Here is a 15,285-nt window from a genome sequence, read left to right as displayed (position 1 = left end):
TCTTACTGCTCAGTGTCTGTTGTCGTACTAAAGCGGCTCCAACTACCGGACACAGATTCCTTGTGTTTTTGGTATACTTGGCAAATAAAGATGATTCTGATTCTGAAATACTAAACAACAAAGTATTGTAAAACAGTCAAATGCTTTGCTTGTAATTCATATCCAGGGTTCCTTCACGTTTGAGATTTCAAAATTTCATACTTTTTCCAGACCCTAATTTCTAGACTTCTCAGTAAAAAAAAATTTGCGTGCGTGTGTGTGCGTGCGGCTGGGTGGGCTGACCTCTCCTGTTTGAGTGCGTACTCCAGCATCTTGATGCGTCTAACCAGGTCTTTCTTGAGGTTGTCATGACCTCGCCGCTCTCCCTGCAGGAAGGCGATTTGAGCCTGACGACACACAGAAAGCATGCATCACATGACCCACACTTCCCATCATGCAACATTCCCCATCTGCCTCCCTTACACATAGCTCTGTGAACCTAAATCATCTTTCCCCATTGAAATGAATGTAAATGCCATTAATCAGTTCCAGAATCCCAAAAAGAGCAACCCCCAAAAATTGCAATGTTTTTTTAAATGAGGAAAAATAGCACTCTCTAATATTGTAATTTATGCAAAGATACAGTAATGACATAATTAAATAGAATAAAAAATATTTTTTTTATTTGCATCAATTGAATAGCCATTCTGCTGTGGTCCACCTTTGCCACCTTGGAGCAGTATAACAAAGATGGACGGATATACTGTATGTGGACGTCTGTACAGTGTATATGTCTCAGCTCCTCGCAGAAGACAAAGCATATGCAGGTATGAATGCGAGTACTATTATACTGAAGGTCAAAATGTGTTGCTGCATTGTGTTCAAATATTTGTTGCTTAAGGGGTTACCTATGTGTTACCATTAAGTGAGCGTACTAAAGTGTGCTTTTTTAAAATACAGAACATGTAACTCTCTTTGTTTTATGTTTAGTTTAATAGTAAACTTCAACTCTTAGTGGCAAAAAGAACAGCTTGAAGCCTCTTTTTGGAAGAATTGTTAACGATTTGCCAAGCTGCTCCTTATTGTGAAGTGAGCTGAGTCAACACACTACCACCATAAAGCGCTTGTATCTCAAATTTGCATTCACAAGTCAAAGCAAAACAATTGTCAGAATGACGGTTCGTATATCGAAAAACCCGTAAGTCGGGTCACTTGTATCTCAGGGTATCTTTGGGGCCAAGAAACTATGTTGCAGTGAGTTAAGGAGTTCCATTTAGACAAAAATAGTGCACTGTCGCCATCCCCTGGCATATCGGTGTCAATAAACTACGTTTAAGTGAGTTGAGACGTTTCACTTAGAAGAAAAAAAAAAAAAAAAGAGAGTGCTTGGCTGCCATCTTGTATCATCTTGGTCCCAAGAAACTAAGTCAAGGTGAGTGAAGGAGTTTCATTCTGACAAAAACAGTGCTTTGCGCAGTCTCATGGCATGTTGGTCCCAGGGATCTATGTTGAAGTGGGTTGAGGAGTATAATTTAGACAAAAATAGTGCATTGCCACCATCTAGAGGCATCTTAGTGTCAATGAGCTATGTTGAATTGAGTTGAAGAGTAACAAGCAAAAAGAAAAAAGTGCTTTATTGCCATCTGATGGCATCTACAGGCAATTATAAACCTTTGTGTTGACAGCAATAGCAAAGACGATGACCTAATTTCTGGCACCATGTTTATTCTGGGAGCAGCTGCGAGTTTGATTGACAGTTCCACTTTTGAAGCTTCTCAATAACATACATTTTTTTAAAATGGAAAAATAATGGAAACACTTGTGGCTTGCGAACCACACATCCCATGATACAACTCTGGACCAAAAAGACATGTGACAAGCAGTGTGTGGCTCACATTCAAGTGGAAATGACAAAATGATCATCAGAGGAGAGATGAGGGCTAACTAGTGTACGCTGATGATGGTTGCCATGGCATTCATATTCATTTTCCATACTACTTTTCCTCATTAGAGTCACGGGGGTGCTGGAGCGTATCCCAGCTGACTCTGGGCGAGAGGCGGGGTACACCCCGAACTCGTCACTAGCCAATCGCTGGGCACATATAAACAAACAACCATTTGCACTGACATTCACACCTCTGGGCAATTTAGAGTCTTCAATTAACCTACCATGCATGTTTTTGAGATGTGGTAGGAAACCGGAGTATCCGGAGAAAACCCACGCAGGCACGGGGAGAACATGCAAACTCCACATATACGTGAGGCCGGCTTTGAACTCGGGTCCTAAGAACTGATATAGAACAGAAAATATATATATTTCCCCAAGCTGCAACTTACACAAGACAAAAATTCAATAAATAAAATAAAACAATACCCCGGAAACAAAGAATTTTTTTTTTTTTCTGTATCGACGCTAAACTTTACACCGATCTTATCAGGCTGATCGGTATCGGCCGATACTTAGCATTTTATGCTGATCGGCTTTAATGTCATAATTCGCCGATCCGATCAATGATGTCATTGATCGGCTCAGCAAAAGACATTAAGTGCACGTCGCCGCGTGCACAGTATATTTGAATCCAAAAGCTTGTTTATTTTTAGCCCACTGCATCCCGTTTTATACGACCATTGGGCTTTATCTTGTCAACTCAAATGCGACCGGAAACACTCGTTACCGTGGCGACGACAACAAGAGTGGATCGCGCCGACTATATTATGAGGACAAAATGGGGAGAAACGTGTGTTGGTGGTCACCAGTGCTCAGGACCGGAGAGAACGTTTGTTTAAGGCTCGCTTGATGTATGTTCACATACTTGTAATACGATACGGCTCACAAGCAGGCAATAAAATGTTATTTAGCCTAGCAAGCTAGTGGTAGCACAAAGTTTTGACGTAAACATGCCGCCTGTCGAATCATGGTCTAAAGTTTCGGTGTGGGTGAAGTAATTTAATTAAAACTAAAATAATTTAATTACAGTAAGTTAGCACCCATTATTTATACAATATTTACTGCATTTACTTCCTGCCATCTAATAGAAGACCGTTCATTAGTTCTGTCTGTCACTATGCCTCACTGGCATCAATAGAGGAACAAAGATAAATGATTTATTGTAAATATATTTTTTTGAGCAATTAAGTACACAAGTATATACAGCAAATGAACAGGTCATTTAAATAGACATTCCTCCATCTTGTGATCGGATCAGTGATCGGTTATCGTTTTCTTAAACTCGCTGATCGGTGATTGGCCCCAAAAATCCTGATCGTGTAAAGCCTAATCGGCGCAATGCATCAAGGGATATATTGCTTTTCTTGTGATCATCGTTGGTCACTACTTTTCAAGTTGCATTGTGGGATACATTGAGAGCTATAGCATATAGGGAATAGTCTACACTCACTAAACAATCCAACTAGGAGTGGGACTATACAGGTAAGCCATGGTACCCGCTGTACCTCGGTTCAGTATATTTTCGGCACGTTTTGTGCATAAGAACAACTACTTTTTCCCCACTCTCAAAATGATCTTTTTATTTGACTTGTCTGCAAAAACTGCATTTCGTAGTGTACTGAATAATCACATATTCAAACTAACTGTTACTTTAAACACAACTCTGATAAACAGCGTCTTATTCCTCTATTAACTGTATACATGTGACAGGGCTGCTGCAATCGAATATTTTTAGAATCGATTATTCCATCAATTGATCGAATGATAAGATAAATTATTGATCAGATAAATTATTTAGCTAAATGAAGAAAAGATCACAGAAAATTGGTATTCATTTCATGTCATTTTAAGGAACATATTATATCAGGATGTACAGTATTTTGTTAGCATAAAATTACCAACATAGGTATATATAGATATATATACAATTTTGTCCATATCGTCCAGCTCAAGTTACAACTGTTCATGGGTGAAGGCACAACAGCACTACAAACTGGCCAACTAGCTATATATGTGATCCGGGATGATTTTGAACACAGCCCAGGATAATCAGAAAGGTGCAGAAGGACGTCAGCACCACAGAGGAAGTGACACACAGTCTGATTGGTTGAGTCTACAGGGAGAAGCGCAGAGGCTCATGGGAAATCAAAAGTCAGCCATGCGTCAGCCGTTCAGCTGATGACTGTCTCTTATGTAACATGCAGGTTTCAAAGGGATGGGAAACTTCCAGAAAGTTTCCCATAAATTTGCATAGGAATTTAAGGTGTGGGTTTTTAGAAAGATTCCAAATTGGAAATTTTCTATGGGAATTATGGGGATTAATGGGAATTAACTGGAAATTGGGGGTAATTTAATGGAATGCAATCACATTCAAGCATAAATACATTTTCTTGTGTAATGAGCAGACATCCATGCCAAATAGCTCTCCTTGCCCACATACCAGGGCATTGAAATAAACTCGTAAGTCAAGGCAACACAGCAAGTTTATACTAATCGTGTGTGTGTGTGTTATTGTATCTGCTTGACACACACACACAGTTGCGTTCACTGACGTTGTGTCGTTTCGTGTTATGTGCACTAAATTGATTCTTCAAGCAGGTTAGCGAGCAACAACAAACAAACAAACTCGCCTTGGAATGTTCGCCATTTACGAACGCATTTGAATGAAGTGAGCACATCCATGTCAGCGAGAAGCCGGAACGAAATTAGTGGATCGTCGTGTGTGTTCTTCTTACTTCGGCGTCGCAGTGAGCGACATAGCAGCTTGTTTGATCACATTTAATGTCACGTTTCACAAATGACGTGCGTCACAATTGGCGCCAAGACGACGCAAACAGCGCCGAGTGTGAACGGTGCTCAGCAAGTGAGCGTCCGTGGAGCGAAAACAGTACCTGCAGTTCGGACCGCTCCAAGTCCCACTGGGCACGGTCCACCTCGTATCGGGTCCACTCGTGCTGGAGGAAGTGCAGGATTCCCGGGATGCTGTACTGAGCCCGGGCCGCCTCTCCGTCGCCCCCGCCGGACAAGCAGCCGAGGAGCACCGCGGGGCCCGCCTGCTCGTCCATGGCCGGAGAGATGCCTCGCAGCTCGGCTAAGGCTGGCGGCGGCCGCCGGGGCTCCTGGTTCGCTCCAGCGGGGAGAGGAGAGTGGCGTCCATGGGGGAGGGAGGGAGCTGCCGTCCACTGACAGCAGCGACGGTCGGTCCGGTTCCGAACGACGGAAGACGTCAGCTAACGGAAACTAGGCGACAGCAACACTACCGGTCAGGATTTTCAAAGTAACACACGAGCAAACGGCGACATTAAACAACAACAACAACAACAACAAACACATTAAAAGTCATTTAATTACCACGTATTCCTAAGTGGTAAACTTCTCTTAAATCAGAGATGCCGAGTATGGACTGTATTAATGTGTGCGTTTTTGTTTTGCTATGAACAACCAATCAGAGGACAGCAAAATGCTGACACCATCGAGGGTTCGCACGCTGGCCCCGAGAGGACGAATTTGCAATGTGATTGGTTGAAACAACTGTCCCGTTGCTAAAGAGGAGAGCAACACTTCAACACACGATCAAACGGTTACATAAACAAATTAAGTCATCATCCTAACGTGACCAAACTCGGAAAAAGGGAACACCGACTTCCTGTGTATGCTATGCTAACGAGCGTGGTGACGTGTTGTGTATCATATATCACTGATATACTGGATTTATTTTATATATAAATTTTACAAAACGTATACAAATCTAAGCCCCGCAGCCCCCGGGGACCACTGACAGAGAGAGAGAGCGAGAGAGAGAGAGAGAGAGAGAGACCCAGCCGCCACGTGCTAATCAGCTGATGCACCGCAGCCGAGTGCGCGGGAGTGTATTTACGCACTCCGTCATCGTGATCATCATCATCATCATCATCGTCATCATCATGCCTCCGCTCGAGAGGAGCCAGCAGCTGCGCAGCAAACCATTCAAGCAAAGGAAAAGCTTCGGTAAGCGCAACGGAAAAGTGGAAGGAAAAAAAGTGACGAATTGAAGAAAAAGAGTCGTTTCTTTTTAAACTTCTTGTTTTGTTATTTTGTGTGCAGCCACCAGGAAGCAAGAAGTGGCCGGCATCCGCTCCAAATTCCCCAACAAGATCCCGGTGAGTGAGTGAGTGAGTGAGTGAGTGAGTGAGTGAATTCGCAAAAGGTTCAATCAAGGCAACTGGACTCTTCTGGTTTGTTAAATTCAACCTTTGTGGATTAGCATAGCCTGGGTGATTTATCGACACAAGGGGTGCCCAAACTTTAGCCCGGGGGCTGGATGTGGCATGTACTAAAGAGATTTAATATGGCTCACAACACGCACATAAAAGGGAGGGTAGCTGCGTAAAAAGTGAGGGTTGTGACATGCACATCACCTATGGGTGCGACACCCCTCACCACTACTAGTACATGGGGATAATTAACCCATTAACCTACCAAGGATGTTTTTGGGATGTAGGAGGAAACCGGAGTATCTGGAGAAAACCCACGCAGGAATGGTGAGAACATGCAAGCTCCACACAGGCGAGGCCGGATTTTAACCCGGGTCCTCAGAACTGCTAACCAGTCGTCCACCATATCGTGTTAATGATCCTCAAATAACTGCCTTTTAAAAATGGTCAGCTTGTGAAAATGCTTGGCTTTTTTTTTCTGAATTTGGAACGCTGCTTAGTGCAGGGACAGATCTATTCTAAAGTGGGATACTGGGCCGTGGGCCACCCATGCCAAAATCCTACAACTTTAGTTTTTTATTTGCCTTTAACAGAACGCTGTGGCTATAAAGTCTACACACTACTGTTCAAAGGCCAAGTTTTTGGGATGAAAATTACTTTTAAAAAAAAAATCTACAATTTATCTGTAATGTAACTTAAACTATAAAACTCCATTGTGCTACCATATTACTTCAGTAGCTTTTCACGTCCCAACAATTAGTTGTTGTTTTTCCCCAGTTGAGTTATGGGTAAGATGGTGGATAATATATTGAAATAATTTCTTCATTTTATTTTACATCACAAAAACCTTGCCTTGATAAATTCAATTCCATCAAGCCATTTTTCTGAATGTGGCCATTGGAGGAAAAAGTTTGGACACCCCTAGTCTATACAAACCGATTGAGTGACTGGTGTGCAGGTGTTGATGTGACTTCCTGTTGTCAGGTGATCATCGAGCGCTACGAGCGGGAAAAGTTTCTTCCTCCTTTGGACAAAACCAAGTTTCTTGTTCCACACGAACTCACCATGAACCAGTTTCTCACCATCATCAGGTAACATTATTATTATTCAAAATCTGAATTGTGTTCTGCCCGGCCCCCAAAATGTTTTATTTTTTTAAATCTCACTCCATCTACTTTCTAAAATCATAGTTATAACATAGAATGTAAATAAGGTTTATGAATCATGATGTAATGGTGGAATCAGCCTGACTGCGCGTATCTCAAAACTCCCAAGGTGGGTCACTCATATTTCAAGGACCGCTGTGTTATATTAATTTGGTACATGGAGATTTATCTGACCTAATCCATCTTTTAATAGCGCCACTATCACGTTAATGCGACTCTAAAAACCAATACTAAACAAAAATGCAATAGAACAGCACACAACTGTGCCACGTACATCTGGAGCAGTTCACAATCTAGTAACATGACAAAAATCCAACATTTAAATAAAATGTGTTGTTGTTAAATGATGGCAGATGTTTTGCTCGTCCAATTGGCCTTGCGCAACCAACCAATTGGAGGACGGGACAGCGCTGATGTCAACTGGTTTGAAATGTGGTTTGGTTAAAAAAAACAGTCCCGTTGCTAATCTAGTTTGCGTTCCACGGGCCAGCACTACTGATTGTGAAGGACAGATTAGATTGACATGGCAATATAAAGGCTGAAATCTGATTGGACAAAAAGATTAATGGCAATTCTTTTTTTGGGGGTGCTTCACCCCCCCCCCCCCTAAAATGAAACCCATCAAACCCATCATGGGAGTGATCTTGAACTGATTTTAAACAACCTAGAAGTGTAAAATCATACAGCACTTCGTTGTGGTGTAATAATTTCACAAAAATACAGCACCCCTGTTGCCTCTTGGCTTGTTCCGCACAATCCCTCCCGCCTCTACCTGCAGAGAAATATGCTGCCTTCCAGTGATATGGTATAGATGCCTGGCTTAAACCAGGACATGTAGCATATTTCTTAACTTGAGCTACTCAACACAGTATTATCATTATCCGTCCTGATTTAAGAGTTGGCTGTTTTTCCTAGCAAGGAAATGCTTCAGGTGCTCAGTCAGCAACGCACTCTGTTGGAATTGGAATGAGAGAAGTTGGTGTACGGAGCCCAGACATGTCACGGGAAAGAAAACCAGCCCATTAACATTACTCCTTTAAGGAGGGAGAAAGAGATCACATTGTATTCATAACTGCAGTTCTATAAACTTTTCACATTGTGCAGTGCATTAAAAAAAAGTCCCCACCCCCAAAAAAATTCATTTCTGATAACACTATAGAGAGCTTTTTTTACGCCACGGGAAAAAAATGCACAGCCTGCTCTTAATGTACGTAGAGGTGCTGCTGCATTAAAATGTTGTCCTCCCCAGAAATTAAGGTCGTTTATTTTTATTTCAATCCATTTACTCTTTTTCTGTGGCCCAACATTTAAATAAACTTTTAGCTTTAACCTTTCTGACTTAACAGAAATATGGGGATGAAATTGCTTTAAGATGTTCAAAACAGTGAAATTTTGCTTGCCTGGCTCGGCACTCCTAAACCCCTAATCCTAGAATCGTCCCTGAATGAGCGTTTTTCTTCATGACTTGCAGCAGAAAGTGATACTCTAATTGCGATAATGTCAACCGTGCAACAATGCTTGTCTGTGTCTCAACAATGACCGGCGACCAGTCCAGGGTGTGCCGTGCCATGCCTTTCGCTTGAATGTAAGCAAACTAGACATAGGTCCATTGACATAGACTAATTAATGGCATGTGCCCATTGTGCTGGTGAGTGTTGTCGCTGCTTCGTTTACACAATGGAGGCCTAGCTTAGATGGCGTCCTACACGACTCCCAAAAATTAGTCCGCTCATGCCGCCACGGTGACCATTGCCCCTCCCCACCCCCATGTCCCCCCCAGGAACCGCATGGCGCTGCTGCCCTCCCAGGCCTTCTACCTGCTAGTGAACAACAGTGGTCTGGCCAGCATGACTCTTAGTATGGCTCAGGTCTACAGGGACCACCAGGACGACGATGGCTTCCTCTACATGACCTACGCCTCTCAGGAGATGTTTGGGCAGCTTTAGCACAAACATACCAAATTTGTATGTAAATATAAAAATGTTTTGTGTATTTTAATAAATAAATCTTATGTATACATCACCACCTTTTACTACTATGGGGTGCTCTTTGTAAAGTGGCTCAATCATAACGGCAACATTTTGTCCGTTTGTTTTAAAAAAAAAAAAAAAAACACAAAAACTGTAAATTTCAGTAATTTCTGCACATTCACAGCAATATTGGTTAACTCCAAATGTTATACTTCTAAATGTAAATTTAAATATTAAATTATAAATACTAAATTTATATCAAATAAGCTTAAATCTCAGTTAAGTATTTTTAACATTGCGATTTATATTTAGAGGCCTATGTGATATTGAACATTTATTTTTTTTTTTTTTTCTTCTCCTTTCCCTGGTGTGGCAGCAACATAAAATTGACTGAGCGAGAAATGTTTTGGCCATGGTTCACCCAGAGGTGTGTTATAGATTGCTGGTAAAATTCTTAATGTAAATCATATGCAAAGTGAAGAGGAGTCTTAAATTTGACACACCACAGACAAGTGTTGTCAAAAAGCCTGTCAAATTTGAATGAATTTTTAAAAAACATGTAAAATGAATCTCCAAAATTATAAATGTTCAAGGCTCTGGTCGTCTGCTGAAAACTTGATCAGTTTTTCAGTGTGGGCCACATGCTGAATTTCGGTGCACTGTGTTTTACAGTTTACTCCCTTGAAGTGTCTGCGTTGTCAACACCTGTCAGCCTGCTAGCGGGTACTAGCTGCTAGCGGACCTGCACCTGGCGGCAAAGCCATCGAATTCTCTATTGCTTGCTCCTGGCGCAGCACGTGGCTCCACACGAGAGACACTGTAGCACAAAATAACGTTTGAAATATTACAGATCAAATGTAACTACTAGTTATAGTATGTGCCAGTTATCTTTTAGTTTTGACATTTTGTTTTTAAGGTAGCGTGCTTAAAATAGCACGTTTTAGATCGCATGTTTCAGGGAGCACGTTTCATCTAGCGCTGAGGTTTGGAGAGGGCTAACGAGAACAAAGATGCTTTCCTGCAGCAAATTGCAAGGCAAATATCACGGAGGTCTGACAGGACGCCGCTTCCTCCGATTGTGGCAAGCGTGCGAAGAGGCTAAGACCGCAGCAAGCAGCTCCAGGAAGTCCAGCGTAAATGAAACCTAAACAGTCCCTGTTGACAACAGAGGTAATTTCCTGTCTCGGTTTGCCAAACCGGAAGTGTGCTTTTTGTCTTGTTTGCGTACGGTGATGTGATATCACCACGAGACTCAAATGCTGAGGTGCGAGGAGGGTTGAGTGGGTTCCATTTGACAAATCAAAACAGAAAAAAATATTCTTCAGGCTTAACGCTTGATTGCTACCAGAAAGATGCAACTTGAAATGTGCTAGTTAAAACATAGTATCTGAAACATGCTATGTGAAAATATCAGTTTGAACATGAAATATCTTTATCTTTGTAGTGTATTCAATTAAATATAGGTTGAACATGATTTGCAAATCATTGTATTCTGTTTTTGTTTAACACAACGTCCCAACTTCGTTGGAATTTGGGTTGTACATCACTGCAAAAATGCACAATCTTACCTAGTGAAAACCTTAATGTACTTTTTTAAAGATCGTTTTAACTTGTATCTAAATTTACAACAAGACAATTCATGCTAGTACCATTGGCAGACTTGTTTCACTTAAAACAAGCCATTTGGTCCCTAAAATAAGTGAAAAAATATTCAAGACTACAGAATGTCTGTTAGTGGATAGAAATTGTAATAGAATCCTACAAGGTTAACTTAATTCAAAATTTGGTTGCATATCATTGCTGCCGTGTGGAATCCTCACACCTCCAAAATGACTACTTTTACCAAACACTGCTTCGTTCAAGTTGATGTATACCTCATACTCCCATTGCAAACTAACATCAATACAACACCACTCCAAAATCATTATTAATCACTAATTTAATATCCATCCATCCATCCATTCATTTTCTGAGCCGCTTTTCCTCACTAGGGTCGCGGGCGTGCTGGAGCCTATCGCAGCTATCATCGGGCAGGAGGCAGGGTACACCCTGAACTGGTTGCCAGCCAATTGCAGGGCACATACATACATACAAACAAACATTTTCACTCACAGTCACACCTATGGGCAATTTAGAGTTGTCAATTAACTTACTGCGGCACGGTGGGGACTGGTTAGAGCGTCAGCCTCACAGTTCTGAGGAACCGGGTTCAATCCCCGGCCCCGCCTGTGTGGAGTTTGCAGGTTTTCTCCCACATCCCAAAACCCACGCAGGCACAGAGAGAACATGCAAACTGCACACAGGCGGGGTTGGGGATTGAACCCCAGAACTGTGAGGCAGACACCCTAACCAGTCGGTCACCGTGCCGCCACTAATTTAATATGCTAAAAAAAAATCACAAATTGAGTATGCTGTCGTAGATTCCGGTATTGAAAACACTGGATAAGAGATGATGTCACTCTTTAACGTGTCAAGCTCTCAGTGTGCACCTCGCCCACCCGTCCAGCTCAATGGATTAAACAAAAATAATAATAAAAAAAGGCCCCCCCCCAACCCTGGCACTGTTAGCCATCTTCACTGCCGCCACTAATTTAATATGCTAAAAAAAAATCACAAATTTAGTATGCTGTCATAGATTAAAGTGGCAGGATGTCGCAATCACGTCGACTGTACCAGTTGTGCACATCAAAGTATGCGTTCATGCTAAGCCCCTGACTGTACAAAAAGCCTTTAATTGTCAAACGCAAACGCCTCTTCCCAAACTCTTTTTCAAAGGTCTTAGAGCCATGAGTGATGACCCGGGCATATCTTAATTGCACGCACTTGCCTCATGCAGCTTCTTTCTGAAACAAAGCATTACACTGATCAATTGCAACAAAACAAGCCTCCTCAAATGTATTTAACCTCACTGTTTTTACGTCTAAAAAAAATATTTTTTTTTCTCAAGCTATTTTCAACACTTTAAACTGGTTAATATTACCTAAAAATAACAGACGAAGTGGGGACAGACCAATAGTATCGTTTTTTGAAAAAATATGAAATTGACCATATTTGGACATACAGGGTTTCTGCCTGACAGCAACGATATGTTGCATTGTTTATTTCTGTACATGATCGCTGCACCTGTTTTTAGCCTGTTATAAACCTTTTTTCCATCATATGCTATGATGTAATATAATATGCAATTATGTAACTACAACCCCGGTTCCAATGAAGTTGGGACGTTGTGTTAAACATAAATAAAAAAAGAATACAATGATTTGCAAATCATGTTCCACCTCTATTTAAGATATTTCATGTTCAAACTGATAAACTTTATTGTTTTTAGAAAATAATCAATAACTAAGAATTTTATGGCTGCAACACGTTCCAAAAAAGCTGGGACAGGGTCATGTTTACCACTGTGTTACATCACCTTTTCTTTTAACAACATTCAATAAACGTTTGGGAACTGAGGACACGAATTGTTAAAGCGTTGTAGGTGGAATTCTTTCCCATTCTTGCGTGATATACAGCTTCAGCTGTTCAACAGTCTGGGGTCTCCCTTGTCGTATTTTACGCCCCATCTTTGCTTGTGAATGACTGAGCAATTCAGGTAAGCTCCTTTTATACTCAATCATGGCACCCAACTGTTCCCAATTAGCCTGTTCACCTGTGGGATGTTCCAAACAGGTGTTTGATGAGCATTCCTCAACTTTCGCAGTCTTTTTTGCCACCTGTCCCAGCTTTTTTGGAATGCGTTGCAGCCATAAAATTCTAAGTTCATGATTATTTGCTAAAAACAATAAAGCTTATCAGTTTGAACATTAAATATCTTGTCTTTGTAGTGTATTCAATTCAATATAGGTTGAACATGATTTGCAAATCATTGTATTCTGTTTTTATTCATGTTTAACACAACGTCCCAACTTCATTGGAATTGGGGTTGCAAATCAATAGGGTTTAATATGACGTCAGTCCACCCTTGACCACAATAACAGCTTTAATTCTTTAATTCTGGAAGAGTGGTCAAAAATTCCCTGCCCACACTCAACCTTGTGGAAAGCCTTTTCAGAAGAATTAAAGCTGTTATAGTGGTAGAGGGTGGACCAGCGCCATATTAAACCCTATTGATTAAGAAGGGGATGTCAGTTCAGATCAAGGCAGGTGAGCGAATCCTTATATGTTGAATGTATGTTGTTCACAAATCGGTCTTTGACACAGTGCATAAAATGGAGGAGAACATTTTTGCTTCTGAAACTGAATTATCCTTATTCACGAGGCATTATAAACAGATTTTAAAAAATATATTTCAGTTGTAAATAATTTTGTTACGCCGGCACGTTTATGTCGTTCTCCACGACATGATTAACCAGTTCTGCTTCGTTTAGCTGGATGACATTCTGATATAGCGGCATGGTTGACGACTGGTTAGCACATCTGCCTCACAGTTTTGGGGACCGGGGTTCAAAGCCCGACCCGCCCGTGTGGAGTTTGCATGTTCTCCTCGTGCCTGGGTGGGTTTTCTCCGGGTACAACCGAATTGACGAATTGACGTGCAACAACATGCAAATTACAGAAAAGACAGTGTTGTCTTCATGGTGGCCGACTGGTTCGCACTTCTGCCTCACAGTTCTCAGTTCACAGTCCCGGCCCCGCATGTTCTCCCCGTGCCTGCATGGGTTTTCTCCGGGTACTCCGGGTTCCTCCCACATCCCAAAAACATGCGTGGTAGATTGACTGAAGACTCTAAATTGCCCGTGGTTGTGAATGTGAGGGCGAATGGTTGTTTGTTTATATGTGCCCTGTGATTGGCTGGTGACCGGTTCAGGATGTATCCAGCCTCCCGTCCGAAGATAGCTGGGATAGGCTCCGGCAGCCCGTGACCCGAGTGAGGAAAAGCGGTAAAGAAAATGGATGGATGGATGGCTCTAGAAAAGATCCGTGTAAGACCATTTTATTAGCAGTGTTGGGTAAATGACTTTGGAAATCTCGTTGGTTACAACTACAAGTTGTGTTGTTGCAAATGTAATAGTAGTGTAAATATTTCAATTCCTTTCTCAAAAGGACATAACTAATTACAATTCATTACATTTGACTTAATTTTCTTAATATTAAATTAATGCATCAACAGGACCCTTAGATGTTTCCTCGAAAAAGGTGGATTAAAACCACAGATTATTATCTGTTTTAATAATTATTAATTAATTATTTTGGAATGAACTAAATATTTGTTCTTTTCACTAATAATAAACTGATAACAAAACATGATGAAATGTAAATACATCGTTTTTTGCATTATACATATACATTTACATATACAGTGCATATGTGTAAAGCATGTGGAAAAGATATCATGTTGACCTAATGACAAATGTGCGCACTTTAGACTATACGCTTCATATTACAACCCAGTTAAGTGAATGTTCCATAAAAAAATGAAAATTATAACGATGAAGCTGTTCAAAAAGCAATGTTCTTTTATGTGTTCAAAATTGTAACCATGAATATAAAGCTTTTCAAAATCTCAGAGAAATAGATGGCACCACAAGGTAGCGCTTGCCCCCTTTTCAAATTCAATTTTTTTTGCATAGTTTCTCCATTTTAATGTTAAAAATTATCAAACAAATGTAAATATCATCCATCCATTTTCCATACCGCTTTCCTCACGAGAGCCGTGGGCATGCTGGAGCCTATCCCAGCTGACTCTAGGCGAGAGGCGAGGTACACCCTGAACTGGTCGCCAGCCAATTGCACGTCACAACCATTTGCACTCACATTCACACCTACTGGCAATTTGGAGTCTTCAATTAACCGACCATACATGTTTTGGGGATGTGGGAGGAAACTGGAATACCCGAAGAAAACCCACACAGGCACCCATGCAAATTCAACACAGGCGAGGCTGGATTTGAACCCGGGGCTCTCAGAACTGTGGGGCAGATGTGGGGTAGATTTACCCATGTAAACTTCAGACAACCATCATGTTTGACTGTTGTTATGAAGTTCTTTTTTCTGAAATCCTGTTTCATTTACACCATATGTAATGA

General features: G+C 41.3%; 2 protein-coding genes across 4 annotated transcripts in view; one reads left to right on the top strand and one right to left on the bottom strand.

Annotated features, from left to right (window-relative positions):
- LOC133404368 (striatin-like) overlaps window positions 1-5,330 on the bottom strand; it is a 33,920-nt gene extending 28,590 nt beyond the window's left edge. For all 3 annotated transcript variants that reach the window (XM_061680185.1, XM_061680186.1, XM_061680187.1), the window contains exons 1-3: window positions 5,279-5,330; window positions 4,819-5,167; window positions 283-386 (exon numbers count right to left, since the gene is read on the bottom strand). In XM_061680185.1, the coding sequence (XP_061536169.1) occupies window positions 283-386; window positions 4,819-4,992 (278 nt within the window). In that variant the 5' untranslated portion in view covers window positions 4,993-5,167; window positions 5,279-5,330. The remainder of the gene's footprint in view (window positions 1-282; window positions 387-4,818; window positions 5,168-5,278) is intronic.
- map1lc3c (microtubule-associated protein 1 light chain 3 gamma) lies at window positions 4,773-10,009 on the top strand. The gene is made up of 5 exons (XM_061680189.1): window positions 4,773-5,914; window positions 6,011-6,066; window positions 7,105-7,211; window positions 9,067-9,250; window positions 9,929-10,009. Exons 1-4 carry the CDS (start codon window positions 5,770-5,772, stop codon window positions 9,230-9,232), a joined length of 474 nt encoding a protein of 157 aa, XP_061536173.1. The 5' UTR covers window positions 4,773-5,769; the 3' UTR covers window positions 9,233-9,250; window positions 9,929-10,009.
- The last annotated feature ends 5,276 nt before the right edge of the window (window positions 10,010-15,285 follow it).

This window comes from Phycodurus eques, chromosome 6 (genome assembly GCF_024500275.1).
Source record: "Phycodurus eques isolate BA_2022a chromosome 6, UOR_Pequ_1.1, whole genome shotgun sequence".
NCBI lineage: Eukaryota > Metazoa > Chordata > Actinopteri > Syngnathiformes > Syngnathidae > Phycodurus > Phycodurus eques.
The sequence above is the reverse complement of the archived record's forward strand: the minus strand, read 5'-3'. Positions and strand labels throughout refer to the sequence as shown.